Source organism: Monodelphis domestica, chromosome 1 (assembly GCF_027887165.1).
Source record: "Monodelphis domestica isolate mMonDom1 chromosome 1, mMonDom1.pri, whole genome shotgun sequence".
NCBI classification, from domain to species: Eukaryota; Metazoa; Chordata; class Mammalia; order Didelphimorphia; family Didelphidae; genus Monodelphis; species Monodelphis domestica.
In genome coordinates this window covers 712,893,332-712,908,326 of record NC_077227.1, presented here as the reverse complement: position 1 = coordinate 712,908,326, position 14,995 = coordinate 712,893,332, and the positions used below count along the sequence as shown (strand labels likewise).

Here is a 14,995-nt window from a genome sequence, read left to right as displayed (position 1 = left end):
ATTTCATCCCTCAATGAGTAGGAAAGAAGAGAGGTAGCCTCCTGCCCTCTATGCCCACCTCTTTGTCATGTGGTTTTCAGCTTTAAAACAAGGAACAAATCAGGTTGCCAATTTCTAGTAAGAGTTTGGAAAAGGTACAAAGGACCAGATAGTTGGGGCACTTCTTTTAGGGCTCCATAATCTAAAACATCCTCCCCACTTGGACAAAGAAGTAACATGTGCCTTAGTGAACATGACATCAAAATGGAACCTGGCTTTGGAAGGCGGTCGTGTGGCTGGCTGACCAGCAATCCTTGGAGTGAGTTTGGTTATCACCAAATTTCAGCTTGAAAGCTGGAGATGCCAAGTTCGTCCCTGTTCTCATGGGGGCTCCCCGGGGGGGAGTTTAGCTATTTCAGATTGAATGATAGACCTTAGATGTTTGATGGCCCTAGTTAGGTGGAGCTGGGCTCCCTGGGCCCCTCGCCTCAGGCCAGCTTCCTTTCCTGGGCTCCCATTTCTGCATGGACCAGCTAATGTCATTTTCGTGCTTCCTCCCGTTCCCTTTAACGTGGTGGCGCTCCCAGGGAGAGGCTGGCCCGAGGAGCCAGAGCCTTGGGCTCTGTGGGAGGCCCAAGGGTGGTACCGTCATCCCTCTCCTGATCAAAGCCTCGGTTTTTCTGACTATTTAGTAGTTGTTTTTTCCTGTTGAACATTTTGGACATCCCACTGAGATTCAAAGTGGAGTCCTGCTTAGCCGCCTGCTAACAAGACTCTGGACATGAGGTACCCAGAACCCAGTGAGGGTAGAACTGGGAAGGCAGTTAGCAGCTTGGCTAAGTCACTGGGCCGCTCTTGAAAAAGAACTCCATGTGGTGTGTTTGGTCAAAGTGAGCCACTCTTTAATCCGTAGTTTTCTGGGGGCCCTCCAGACCGCGGGCTTCTCCGCAGGCTGCCGGGGAGCCAGTAAAGGCTGCTGTGGATGGCATTCGCAGTTCTGGGGAGCCCTCTCAGGGGTCCCAACAGGGCTGCTGTGGAAAGGACCAGGGACCTGGCGGAGTTTGGGACTACCGAGGTGCACATGGTTGGCAAAAGTTGCCTAACTCAGACTCGGAGCATTTTTCTTTTTTGGCCCAAATGAGTCTAGCTCAACCTGACTGTGGTTTTGGTTTGGTGTATGCGTATGCGGATGTGAGTGAGCCTAAGTGTTCAATGGAAGTTCTGGGTAACTTCTTTGAATCAATGAAGACAGAAAGTTTCTGTGTCTTGAAATGTCATAACTTAAGGTTTAAATGGGTAAATCTTGGTGAAAAAAAGCTTCTCATAGAAGCCCAAGAACTTAAGTTCTGGATTTCTTCTAAATTTTCTTTGAGGTTTTGCCTATATTGTATCTGTGATGTATTTTTAGGTGGAGGTTTCACTAATGACCTTAAATGCTTATGATTTAAATGTTTAACCCCAAAGTCTAAAAGTTGTGTTAACAGTTAATTCCTCCCAAAGGCTGAAAATGCAGGAATTGGCAGATCTGGATATGGGAATATCCAGCAGGAGGCAAGGGAAAGTCCAGGAGTAATAACTTCAAATTCGAATCTTTTCTTCCCACTTTCAGTATGGTTAATGTGTGAAATATTGCATATCAGTAGCAGTTAATTTTTAATGATGTGGGTAATAAGATACATTTTATTCTAGGTATTAACTTTGATTTGAGTGCTATAATTTTACATCTTTGTTAAGCTATTGTTTATTTCTAGAGAAAAGGTTTTTCTGATTAACATGTATTTATTTTGGAGTATAAGAAAATTCATTTCAATTTGGTAAACTGCAGACCTGACTAATCAATGCATTGTTGTAAAAGGACAAGAAATATTTGAAAAAAAAAAAGACTTTGTGTTTGATTAAATGGTTAGAAAATCCTGAGCATCTTAAACTGAGCGTTTTAAACTGAACAACCAAATTTCTTTTAGAAGCTGCTTTTGCCTTAGGCCAAAAGGGAGTTTTAGGGCTCAGTTGAGAGAAATACAATTTTGGAGCCACAGGTGAAATTAGAGTGAAAGGTCAAGAGATGGGGATGGATAGCTATTCTGAGTTGAAGATAATTTTAAGCTTTTCTATAACAATTCTAAGTTTTGTGTTTGGTGAGAAATTTATGGGTTTTACTTTTTTGAGAAGTAAAAAGCCAGGCACTGCAGCCCGATTTTTGATTTCTTTAGGTAAATTTCCAGAATGAAACCATTACCATAGATAAGTTTTTGTTTTTGAAGACTAGTGAAACTAGATGAATGCTTTTTAGTAAGATATATATAAGTAGATGGCCCTTATTCCCTTCCTTTAAGTAGGGAAAAGTAACCCGATTTGATATTTACCTTTTGAGCATTATTTTTCTCTGATAGATAACCACTGGCACATACTGCTATTAGGGAAATGAGTTTCCCACTTGGGAATTTTCCAAGGGATGCCCTGCGTGTTACCACCCTCGTCCTGTGGTGTGGGTGAAGTCATTAGAATTTATTTATGTTATTTTTTTTAGATTTCTTGTTGAAAAAAGAATTTTTTCAGAACCCCTAGAATTCTATTACCCTAGCCACTTCTTAGACAGAAAGCCAAAACCAGGACAAGATTTTTCCTGCAGTCTGTAAATGGAAGGAGTTCCTTGAAAACTTCTCTACATAGAAATCACCTCTACTTCAAGCCTTAAAGGACTATGGAACTGGTTAAGTATTCCATTTCTTATCATTTTTCAATTGACTTTTAGAATTGTTACTGTGGCAGAAATAAAATTTGCCATTTTATTTTCCCTGGGAATTCTGAGCAAGGTTCCTTTTCAGTAAAGAAGTAGAAGGGAAAAAGAGGCTATTTCCCAGATCTAGCTAAAGAAGGAAAAGTTCAACTAGTAGCATTTTACTTTGTTAGGAGGTTTAAAGTAATACCTGTTAATTTGAAAATTTGCAGCAGAGATTCCAGAGTGCTTTTCTAAGTTAGCATAACATAGGTTCAGTATATATGCAGAATTGCAGAATGTAATTGTCCCAAGAGGATATCAGAAGAATTTAGGAAAGAATGATGGAGCCTGGAAATGATTGTTAACAACAGGAGATAGGTTATTTTAACCCTGAGCCTGGTTAGAGAGAATTGCCATTTAAGGTTGAATTGTATGGGAAGATAATTGGAAAAAAAAGTGCTATGGAAGGAATTTGTCTATGATGCAAGTTATCCTGAGTATGAACTGCAGGTATAGTTTCAGATCATGGGAGAGCTGAGAGGTAGGCTTAGTTAAGTTCTCTAAGAAGAAACTCCTGTGTTATACCTGGCAGGTTCTATATGTGGCTAGGCATCATTGCCAACCTATACATAGCATTAATCTCTCAAATTAAGGGAGCATTTCTCCCTTATTTTAGTTACTTTCCACTTTTCTTCTGTTATGGCAAGTTTTCTGTAATCATATAATGTAGGAAGCCTTTAGTAGGAAAATCCTGAGAAATATAGGAATTAAAGAGGCAGATAGGTAGACTTTTTTTAGCCATAAGGTAACGGATAAAGAGGTTCCTTTTTCCTGAGGCTTTATATGGGAGCTTTTAAGAAAAATTCAGGACATAAGAAAAATCTAGCGGACATAAGTTCCAAAAGGGGGGGGGGGGGGCGGAATCAATACATACAAATAGTAAATTCTAAGCAACATTTTTGATAAACAAGGTTCAGATAGAACATTAAATTGCTTCTCAGTGCCAGTAAAGTTTATACATTTTGGAGCTTCAAGGCAGGAAACAATGAGATTAGAAGGAAGCCTTTTGTGCCTAGGAATACTAATGAAATCACTTATTGACTAGGCCTAAATTTAATGGTAAACATAGTCCTTATTGACAATGAATAGATACTTAGGAAATGGAAAATTGTGCCCGAAATTAATTTAGTAAGTCTAGAACTCAGTTAAATCAGGAGTGATACTGCCACTGAAGAGCCAGCTCCCAAACCCCTTCTTTCCCCTCCCTGGCCCCCTAACCCCAGGAGTTCCTGTCCCTCTCCCTCTTGACATATGCCAGGAACTGATAACACCCCAGCCCCAGGAGTTCCTGTTCACTCCCCCCACCCCAGGAATTCCTGTGCACTCCCCCTACCACAAAAGTATATAAAAAGCTTGCAAGCCCCAGACTCAGGGCCAGTCATTTTTAGAGTGCTGAGCCCAAACTGAAGTTTGTTTAATAAACTCCCTCCTGTGTTTTAAATTGTTGGTCTTTGTTTCATCCTTGGGATCGATAACTGGGCACTTCATATGGGGGCTCGTTTTGGGATCCCACAAAGGAAACGGAGTATGACCAACAGAAGGAGAGGACCCCTGTCACTGGGGCAACTTGAGAGGACGGGATCTGGAACATGTCACATCTCGGTGGAGGATGGAAGGGTCTGGTGAGTAGCCTCTGGAGGTGCTGAATGAATGTGTGGAGAATGTTGTGTGAGAGTGAAGGGGATAAGGTCTCCTGAGTCATCGACATATGGCTAAGTGGCTGACCATTGGTCACTGGCCTGGGGGTTGTTTGGTATGGCCTATTGCCAAGTCAGACTCATTCAGGAGAACTGCCCACCTATTTCTGAGTGTGGACTGGGAAATTATGCAGTTTGTTTTTCTTGCGAGGGGATAGGTCAGAAATCCTGGGAAGTGTGTGGACAAAGACTGTGACACCCCTCTTGGCTACCTTCACCTAAGTATCCCCAACTCCCTCTCCTTTGGATGAGCCATGGGAAGGATCTGTTGGACTTGACTCCCTTAAGCAGGGTATTCTGGCCAGTTGATTTTAGTTGACTTTATTTGGGGTGGTTAGAGGCCCCCCGGTTGGAATACAGGGTGGCTAGAGGCCCCCTGGTTGGAATTTGGGGTGGTCAGAGGCCCCAGGTTGGAAGTAGGAAACCCAGTGGACACACTGGAAGAAGGGGATGCAGCCCTGGGGGGAAGCCCGGCCACACTGCTCGGTTTTTGGGACCACTCACCCCTAGCCCCTTGGGATGAGTAGAGGAGCATATCCAATTCAATGTTCATATTTGTTGTATCTGTCTTGGCTGTCCAGTCCCTGTCTGCGTTCATGTTCACTGCCTTTGTGTACAGCCTACTAACTCCTTTCATTCTACAGGACATTATAGGATAGGGAGAATCCACCCCAGAGGTCCACTCCGCTCTCCCTCATGACTACCCATTTCTCTGTCTTCAAGGCGAGGGCTCACAATCTCATTGGCCATTTTCTTCCAGTGACATTTATAATTGGGAAAGATTGGCTCTAAATAGCTTGAAAAAAAAACCCATTTTCTTTTTGTAATGTTGAATGACCATGTTATACCTTCGATAAGCAAGAGGCATGGCCCATCCATGGCACCCTAAAATTGTAATACCATCCTCTACTTAGGTAGTGGCTGTGCTGGACTTTCCCCCTTTTCAGTCTGGGAAGCTTCAGGTGTGGAGTGGTTACCAAGTCTGAAGTCTGAGCCAGATAGGGACTAGTCAACCCACTTAAAACAAAGGGAAAAGCATGCTCGCAGACCCCTCCTGTTGGGAAGAGATCAAATCTAAGCACAATTCAATTGGGTGTTTTGTTTGCTTGTCTGTTTCCTCTCATGTTGCATAGTGGAGCAACATCAAGAAAAAAAATGAGGAAATTGGCTTTTTGATACCATAAATTCTAACACCAGGTAGCAATTGGACATATTTTGCAGGAAATATGGACAGAAGCTCTTGACCTTTTAGTTTTATCCCCCCTCCCCACTAGGCTCCCATTTCTCCAAACTCTACTTTTTGCTTAGATTTTAAGGCAAGGGCCCACTGAGAAATCCAGGCTGAGATGATAAAAAAAGGGAAACCAGTAAGCTATCAGTTAATTGATCAGATCTGTCTTCCTCCTCTGCTGCAGGGAGGAAGAGGGTTGATTCTGAACAGAAAGACAACTGGTGAGACATCCCTACTTTTGGAATGTTTCTGTTTATCGTTGTCTTTGTCACAGTCTCATCTCTATGTATTCTTAAATTGGACACGCACAAAAAGGAAAATGGGGCAGTTGCAAGATTGAACTTCCCACAATCAAAAATCCTCAGCAGAGGTCAAAAGCAAATATTTATTCAATGATTTCTTCCTCTTTCTTCCTTTGAATGGGTCCCCAAAGGAGAGAAAAAGAGAAAAATTCAGAGCAGAAAAGGGAGATTTTTTACACCACAGTTAGAGGCATTTTTCACTTAAGATTAATTCTAAGGGTTGATGCATGCAGCTTGGGAGGACTGCTAATGATTTTGCTATGTTACAAATGTAATTTCATGTATTGTGGCAACTGTGAGTTAAATGTGAAATGTTGGCCAGATTTTATTGAGCACAACAAAACTCATGGTTAGAAGTTTGTTTTGTTAGATCTTGCAATGCATAATGGTTTCAGTGAATTTGAGGATTGTCTAAATATGATTGATTGCCAGCCTGACACAGAGAGGGAATGTTTTATTCTATAAGGACAGAACTTGTACTGGCTACTTTATAGATGCAAAAGTCATCCAGAAAAAGTTATGTTGTTGAGAAGAACTTATTCTAGAATTTAAAGTTGGGCTTTTTTTCAAATCAGATGTTATTTTAATGTATGTGCTGTAAGAACTAGCAACAAGAAGTCATATGACACACAAGAAGTTTTTAAAGTGGCTAATCTGTGCATGGGATTTAATAATATAAGTACTAAGAATTTGGTATTTTTGCAAAAGAGGGAATTTTTAAACGGTGTTGTCTTTGACTAAGGTTATATGAATTGTTTTTTAAAATGTGCACAATGTATAGGAAGGAATTTGTGATCTAGAGATGAACATGTATTCAGATACAAATTGCTGGAAAGTAATGATGAGTGAATACAAAATATGTATGCATTTGTACTATGAAGAGAATTAAGTTTTATACCTAAATAGGTTAAGGGTATATGATATGCAAACTGTATGTCCTTAACAAGACAAATTTGACCAGCCCTGAAATCAAGAAGGGCTTGTCATGAGGATTAAATACAATTCAGGATAGTACCTTTCCTCTATTTACAATAATGGTAAAGAGGAGAAGCCAGAAGAAATAAGAGTAATGGATAGAGATACTAGTTGATACTATGAATTCTAGTGTGAAATAGATACAACAAATTATAAATTGGAATAATATTGATGGAATTTAATCAGCTATGTAGCAATGTTTTGAGCTAAAAGGAAACTAAACTGGAGGTTCTATTCTACTTTAGATAGAAGTTTGAGAGGAGTACACTGAAAGAGTGATAAAGGACTTAATCAAAGTTATTTGAAAGTGTGGAGTTCAAACTAAAATCCACTGAGAGTAAATTATTATGAAGGGTTTGATAGATTCAAAATTTTAAGTTGTAATAAGCTCACTTGTTAAAGAAGGATGGGACAAGGTTGTTAAGTAATAAAACCTAAATCAAGCCAAGCAGCCTTAGGATAAATTGCTTATAAGATAGTAACCCCTTCCTTGCACATAGGAAGGAGAAAAAAGTGCTTATAATTGTTCCACACTGATACTTAGGGACTAAAATAGGGACCTCAAAGACTTGACAACCACTGTGGGATAGAACTTAAAGATGAGTATATTTTAATTGTATATTTTGGAGGTTTTAAGATACTCAAGCAAGCAAATGTTGCCAGCCGTGTCTGACCAAGAAGCTTGTTTGAAGCTGTGGGATCTTAATGCAAACATTCCATGTCCAGAATGATAAAATAAGTTGAGTGATATGTAATTGATAAGTTACCTCATAGGAACTTTGAGAATATGTTGGTTGAGATTTTGATTGCATTTTGATCTGTATAAAGATATATATTGCAAACAGTAGCCAAGGAGTGGCATTAAAATGGCTTATCTGTGAAAAATGCTTGCTCAGAATTTTATGATTATTATGTGACTTGCTGCTAAACTGATCAGAAATTTATAACTGATGAGTACTATGCTAAAGATGCAGTGGTTTAATGATGTAATCCTTTAAATCAGAATTCTTTTGGGTTACCGATTAGCAATTGAAGTGATACCAAGGGGATGTTTGTTTGACTTAAGCAAGTCAGAGAAGGTGGGAAGGTAATAGTATGTTGGATTTGAATTCAGAAGAAAGGGACTTTGATTTAAAGTCCATAAAGCTTGAGTATGCAGATTTATGAAGGAAGAATGGAAGTCTTGTTCTGCTTTTTAAGCAGTAGGTTTTGAGAGAGAGAGAGAGAGAGAAAGAGAGAGAGAGAGAGAGTGGGGGAGGGGAAAGGAGACACATAGGGAGGTGAAAGAGAACAGATAGAGGTTCTACTCTTATAATTGGATCCTTGACCTAAGGATAATTTCTAAAATTAATGTGGCTTTGGAAAATCACAAATAATTCTAGAATTTTTCTGAAATTCTTAGAGAGATCCCTGACTGATCTTGTCTTAGTTCCTTCAGATGGCCTAAGGCCAGGATATGATGTAGCCCTGATTTGTATTTATTGTAGAGCTAATGAATTCAACATTCCTGTTCAGGTTTTGTGACTAAATTGTGATAGATTAATTATTGCCCAAATATGTAAGAATAACTGCTATAATGTAGACTCATAGGCTTTAAGGAATCCTTAGAGAGGGCAAATGGTTAGAAAAGCTTGTTTGAGGTATATGGAAATTCTTATTTGCTGATAAGCAGAACTTCTTTCAGCTGAAATGGGTGAGACTTGCCTTTTAAGGAAAAAGAAGGCTTCTGGGATCTAATGGTGACAAAGTACACAAAGGACAAAGAATGTCCTGGGATAGTTACAGAGGCACATTCTGGGCTCACCTGGGAAAGGACCTTTTCTGACCATTTAGGCTGTTAATCCTTGAGTGATAAAATGATGGCATGAGCAAGTCATAGCTTTGGACTGTACATGAAGCCCTCACTATGTGTCCCTTGGGACATGAGGAAATATTTTCCCTGTCCACCTTTTCCTTTGTGACAAATTCCCATAATCAGCACATAATGCAAATTGTAAAATTAGGGTTTCCATTTTCCCAAACAACCTATTAGGTTAATAATTGAAAATTCTTAAATTGTTAGAGAACATACTTTGAGAAGTAGGTGAAGTTTATTAATAGATGGCTTGTATTTGTAGCCTTAATTTACCACAGTTGAAGTTTGGACCTTGAGCTTGGAAATATAGCTCAAAGCTTTTTTGAATTTCCCCTAGAATCTGGGGTAAAGAAATTCATCTGTAAAATATTGTTACTCAAGTGTTTATAAATGTTTATAGTTAATGTGTACTTTGCAAAAGGATATTCTTTAACAGAAACATCACATACCAGCTCTGCAAACAACTCAGGAATCCGATTTCCTAAAGGGATCTATTCCTGTCAGAAGTTGATTTCTGAAGAAGTCTGTTGGCTAAGATACCCAAATGCAAATGTGTAATGTTAATTACTATTGACCTAATTTTTTCTGTTTCTATCTGGTATTCTAGTTTTTGTCCCAGCCCTGATTTCTACACTTCTATCTTAGGGGCTGACTCTCCCCCTTGTGACCTGTCTGCCAATCAGGGGAAGCAGTCTCTGGACATCCTTCAAATCTCCAAGTAGGTCCCCACATACCTAGGACCCAGGCATTCACTGATGACATGTCCCTAAAGATCTTATGTCCACAACCTTTCCCTTTCTGTTCAAGTTTTGGCTACTCCTCTGTGGGATATGTGGACCTTGCATTTGTAACCTTGTCACTTCTCTAATTACTTCTAGGGTAGAAGCACTCATGGGAGTCACCCACATGCCACTGTATTCTCGGCAACTATTCCAGCCTAAAGCCCTGGAGTCAATACCTCTCTCCTAACAATAGGCAGGGACAGCTCTACAATCATCCTCAGCTCTGAAGAAGCTACAAAATACTGAGACCATTGCCCCTTTCCCCCTTAGATATTTGGAGAGGGGGGAGATGACATGGGCATTGCACCCCCAGAAACAGGCAAACTATTATCAGAGAAATTCCTTTTCTCTCTTACATTCTCGTGATTCCTAGCCTAAAACATCTAATGACCCCTATAGGACTCAGATGATTGTGCTCCTTTGATCCTCCTTTAGATTTAAGATGGACAAGAGAGATGCATCTCCAGGCTATACCTCAATTCTATCTGGCTGTATCTCACACATCTGTCTGTTAAAACCAAAGATTCTTTTATGAGGGTTATTTCCTACATTCCCTATGTCTCCAGGTGGACCCCAGTCAGATGACCAAACCCCTGACCAAATGCCTGAGGGTTTATTACTCTAGGTATAGGAAGGGGAACCTCCAGCCTTGCTGGAAAGGACCCTATGTTGTTCTTTGCTTTTATGTGATCATACAGAGATAGTTCCATGCATTCTTAATCGCCTAGTAGCCTTTGTCAAGGATCGCATTAATACTGTCCAGCTATGGTCCTTCACCAGCAATATCAAACCCTGACTCCTACTGAATCCCCTTATGATGATAAGGTTGCATTAGGAAGATTCCTCATGTTCAGCAGAAGAAGTGGGGAATGAATAGCCAGCTCCCAAACCCCTTCTTTCTCCTCCCTGGCCCCCTAACCCCAGGAGTTCCTGTCATTCCCCCTCCTGACATATGCCAGGAGCCATAATGACCCCTAATCCCAGGAGTTCCTGCCCCTCTCCCTCTTGACATATGCCAGGAACTGATAACACCCCAGCCCCAGGAGTTCCTGTTCACTCCCCCCACCCCAGGAATTCCTGTGTATAAAAAAGTGTATAAAAAGTGTATAAAAAGCCTGCAAGCCCCAGACTCAGGGCCAGCCATTTTTAGAGTATTGAGCCCAAATGCAGTTTGTTTAATAAATTCCCTCTTGTGTGTTGCATTGTTGGTCTTTGTTTCATCCTTTGGATTGATAACTGGGCACTTCACCACAACAAGGGGATTATTCCCACAATATTTTTATCTACAGGCTTTTTGCTTTGACTATGACTCAATCTGCAACATTATTTCTTTCAAACAAGAGTTAAAGGGATTTGAATAACAATTAGTGGGAGTAAAAAGTCTAAGCCATCTGAACATAGTTATAGTTGTTAGATAATTAGCTAAAGGTGAATGGAAACAGGTTTTAAAATTCCCTGCATCTCAAATCTCCACAAGGAGGGTGTGAGAATAATTGAATTAGGAGAAGTTAGAAGTATTTTCATTTTGAGAATTTTTAGAATTTAGTTTTAATTTTGAGACTGAGTTTGACTTTTAAAATAGGTTTTGAAGCTGAAACTGTCATATAAGAGTTCTTAGTATGGTTTTGGAGGTTTAACATAGAATGCTTTATTAGAATTTTACTTAATATTAGCTGATATTTTTGTTTTTGGCCACAAACAGTGATGAGGGCCATTCTCAGATTCATAAGCCATGATAAAGCTGTGATGTGAATTTTATTTTTGCTTTTATATTTCTATAGTTTAGTTTCCATTCATTTTTAATGTTTTTTCCTCTATAAGATTACCTTGCTAGGGAAAGGAAAATTTTTTCTGATCAAGTATATAGTTTAGGTATATTTGTAATTGGTGTAAATAGATATTGATAGAATTGAAAATGATAAGTGGTTAAAACTAGCTAATTAGATTATTTTTAACATTGATTAAGCACCAGTGGCAAGTAACATTTAAGGATTGATAGCATTTTAACACAGACCAAAATTAGCAGCATATATTAATCCTATAGATGAGTAAATTTGTTGGGAGTCGATCAAATACTATGTGAGAATATGTTTGGAGTTCTCCCGTTTTCTCTTGCAGCGATGAAGCTGTCTGTACAAAGGAGAGTTCTGCAGGAGAAAGGACACTGAAGCCCACCATCAGGACCCTCTGGATTGAAGAGACTGAGAGACTTTGGGGAAATGAGGTAGTGTTTTGTTTGTTTGTTAAAATTTTGCAGAAGGTAGATTGCCTGCCTTTCTGACCCAAATGTCAATGTGCTGGGAATTTGTGGAATACCCACAAATGCCAGTTGTCTGTACCTGCACCCCCAAATTTTCCATCTTTAGTAACAGGGTCAAACTCTCTTAGGCAATACCCATTTGTCCTTTTTGTGTGGTCAGTGGTGTTTGGCCTTTGATCACAAGTTGGGTGTGCCATCAACTTGAAATCTGGGAGACCCCCAAGTTCAGTCAGCCTGAAAGCTGGACAACCCAAGTTCATCCCAGTTCCTGTGACAGTTCACCCTGAGGGAAGTTTCAGATTTAGCTATTTCAGATTGAATAAGAGACCTTAAGATATTTAATGGCCCTAGTTAGGTGGAGCTAGCAGATGCCCAATACCCTTTTAGTCTTACCAGGACTCTCCTTTTAGTGTCTATTGTAAGTAGTCCCTCCCTGACATCCTAGGCTTAGGCTATGGTTACTTTCCCAAGGCTGCCTGTAGCCTGTCAGTGTGGTTTGAACAGTCCCATTTCTCTGTAGCCCAAGTAATGTCAATCAATCCGACTTCCCTGTCCCTAGGTTTACCAAAAGGTATATGTTTCCCAATTTTCTTGGTTCCTTAGAGTTGTCATCTAGCGTGGTGGCACTCCCAGGGAGAGGGTAGCCAGAGTAGCCAGAGCATTGGACTCTGTGTGGGTTTTAAGAGTGTGACTGTGTGGAGGACTAAGGATTGTACTCTCATCCCTCTCCTGATTAAAGACTTGGTTTTTCTGACTACTTAATAATTCTGTGTTTTTTCTAGTTTAACAATACTTAATGTGAAGGTGACAAAAGATGTATTATGACTAGATTACATGGTGACTGAGCAGAGGTGTCTCCCTTCCCCAACACCTGGGTCTGACTCACCCTTTCTTCCTGCTGTTGGATCTTTGCAGCAGCACACATCCTCTTTGGAGGGGAGGCCTTCATCAATGGAGAACATTCCACCTTTTCCCACAGATTCTTTTTCTCAATTTCAGATTCACTCAATCTGTCGTCCTCCTAGTTGTCATTGAAGAACAAAGCCCCACAGGTCAGATATCACCTGCCATCTATAATGCTCACCCCTCAAGCTGAGGCACAGCTGCACACTTTATAGCCTGTGACATCTTAGTCTGTTCTGACCAATCTTTTTGACTTCATCTACTAACACTTGCAAAGAATATTGGAGTGAGTCTGGTTGGAAAAGTGACTGACTTGACTTCCTCCTTTCTAATTCCTTCCCTCACAGAGTAGGAAAGAAGGTTGTAGGATCCTGTGCTCCACTGCAACCTACTCATTCTTTGGCTTTCAGCTCTAAGTCAAGCAAGGAAACAACCTGCTGGCCAATTCATATAAGAGTTTGGAGAAGGTGGTGCCAAGGTCCACGTGGCTTGGGGTTCTTATTCTAATATTGCATATTTTTGAATACTCTCCCTACAAGGAGAAAGAAGTGATCTTTACCTTAGTGAGAGTAACATGAAAAGTGGACTCTGGCTAAGGTAGGAGAAGAGATAGTTTTAAATGATGACCAGCAGGTATAGGGTGAGCATGGCCATAGGAGTTTTAGGCTTTAGTTAGTGACTGGGGTGTGACACCTCTGAGACAAAGAGGGGTGGCCAGATTCCAGAGTGTTTGTCCCATGCTGCCTCCCCTCCCTTCCATTATGGCACTCTTTGGTCTTCTCACCTTGTCTGACTGAAGTTGGATCCAATTCTCAGTTGCATAGTACTGTCTTGGAAGTGAGTTCCCCTGCAATGGATAATGTATAATGTCCCAGAGACTTTGGTTCTCATTCTGGGGTTCACTCAGTTGAAGAACGAAGCCCTAAATTTAAGGAACTTCTAAATTGCCTAAACTTATTACCTTGAGCCACAGTCCTACCCTTCATCAACTAACTTCTTGGCCCATTCTCTTTAATCTCTTTGACTTCTAGAAACTCTTGCTAAGAAAACAAGAATGTGATTGGTTGAAAAAGGGGCTGTGTTGAATTCCTTTTTTGGAACATCCCCATAGAGTTAGAGAGGGGGTAGGTAGTCCCTGCAATCTACTCTCACCCATTTGTCCTTTGGTTTTCAGCTCTAAAATCACCAAGCAACTAACTGGTAAGCCAGTCTCAAGTTGGAGTTGGTAAAGCGGGGTGCTGAGGTCCAGGTGGTTTCAGGCTCCTCTTTGGGGGTCTACATTTCAACACACTTTTCGACACACATGGAGAAAAAAGTAGCCTTTGCTTCAGTCAATGTGCCATGAAAGTGACATGAGTTTGTTCATAGTTTTTTAGGATTCACTTTAGTTTTTAGTCTCCTGGGCAGTGCTACCTGGCTGACAAAGGATGTGTGACTAGATTGATTGAGTGACTGAGCAGAGGTGTTCCTTCTTCCCCAACACTCAGCTTCTCTTGGGTCTGACTCACCTTTTCTGCCTGCTGTTGGATCTTTGCAGCAGCACACATCCTCTTTGGAGGGGAGGCCTTCATCAATGGAGAACATTCCACCTTTTCCCACAGATTCTTTTTCTCAATCTCGGATTCACTCAATCTGTCCTCCTCCTAGTTGTCATTGAAGAACAAAGCCCCACAGGTCAGATATCACCTGTCATCTATAATGCTCACCCCTCAAGCTCTGAGGCATAGCTGCACATATCTCCCTGGGCTAGCTTGACCTGTTCTCATCAATCTCTTTTCTTTTATTAATCAAGAAAAATTAAAACCCTTATCATCTGTCTTAGAATCAATACTGTGTATTCATTCTAAGGCAGAAGAGTGTTAAGGGCTAGACCATTAGGGTTAAGTAACTTCTAGGGTCACATGTCTAGGAAGTGCCTGATGCCACATTTGAACACAGGACCTCCTGTTTCTAAGGTGTGGTTCTCAATCCACTGAGGCACCTAGTCGCCCCCTCACTTATCTCTGATCTTGCCTACCATCACTTGCAAAGAATAGCAGAGTGAGTTTGGTTGGAAAAGTTACTATTTCAACTTTCTTTTTAAAACATTTCATCCCTCAATGAGTAGGAAAGAAGAGAGGTAGCCTCCTGCCCTCTATGCCCACCTCTTTGTCATGTGGTTTTCAGCTTTAAAACGAGGAACAAATCAAGTTGCCAATTTCTAGTAAGAGTTTGGAAAAGGTACAAAGGACC

General features: G+C 40.6%; 1 protein-coding gene across 50 annotated transcripts in view; it reads right to left on the bottom strand.

The window, feature by feature from the left end:
• The window catches only part of PMFBP1 (polyamine modulated factor 1 binding protein 1), a 484,787-nt gene that overhangs the window by 20,992 nt on the left and 448,800 nt on the right, over nucleotides 1-14,995 (bottom strand). For 49 of the 50 annotated variants that reach the window (XM_056823979.1, XM_056823945.1, XM_056824098.1 and 46 more), the window contains 3 exons: nucleotides 14,272-14,406; nucleotides 13,548-13,610; nucleotides 12,747-12,881 (listed from right to left, as the gene is read on the bottom strand). In XM_056823979.1, the coding sequence (XP_056679957.1) occupies nucleotides 12,747-12,881; nucleotides 13,548-13,610; nucleotides 14,272-14,406 (333 nt within the window). The remainder of the gene's footprint in view (nucleotides 1-12,746; nucleotides 12,882-13,547; nucleotides 13,611-14,271; nucleotides 14,407-14,995) is intronic. The other variant, XM_056824057.1, reaches the window with a different exon arrangement.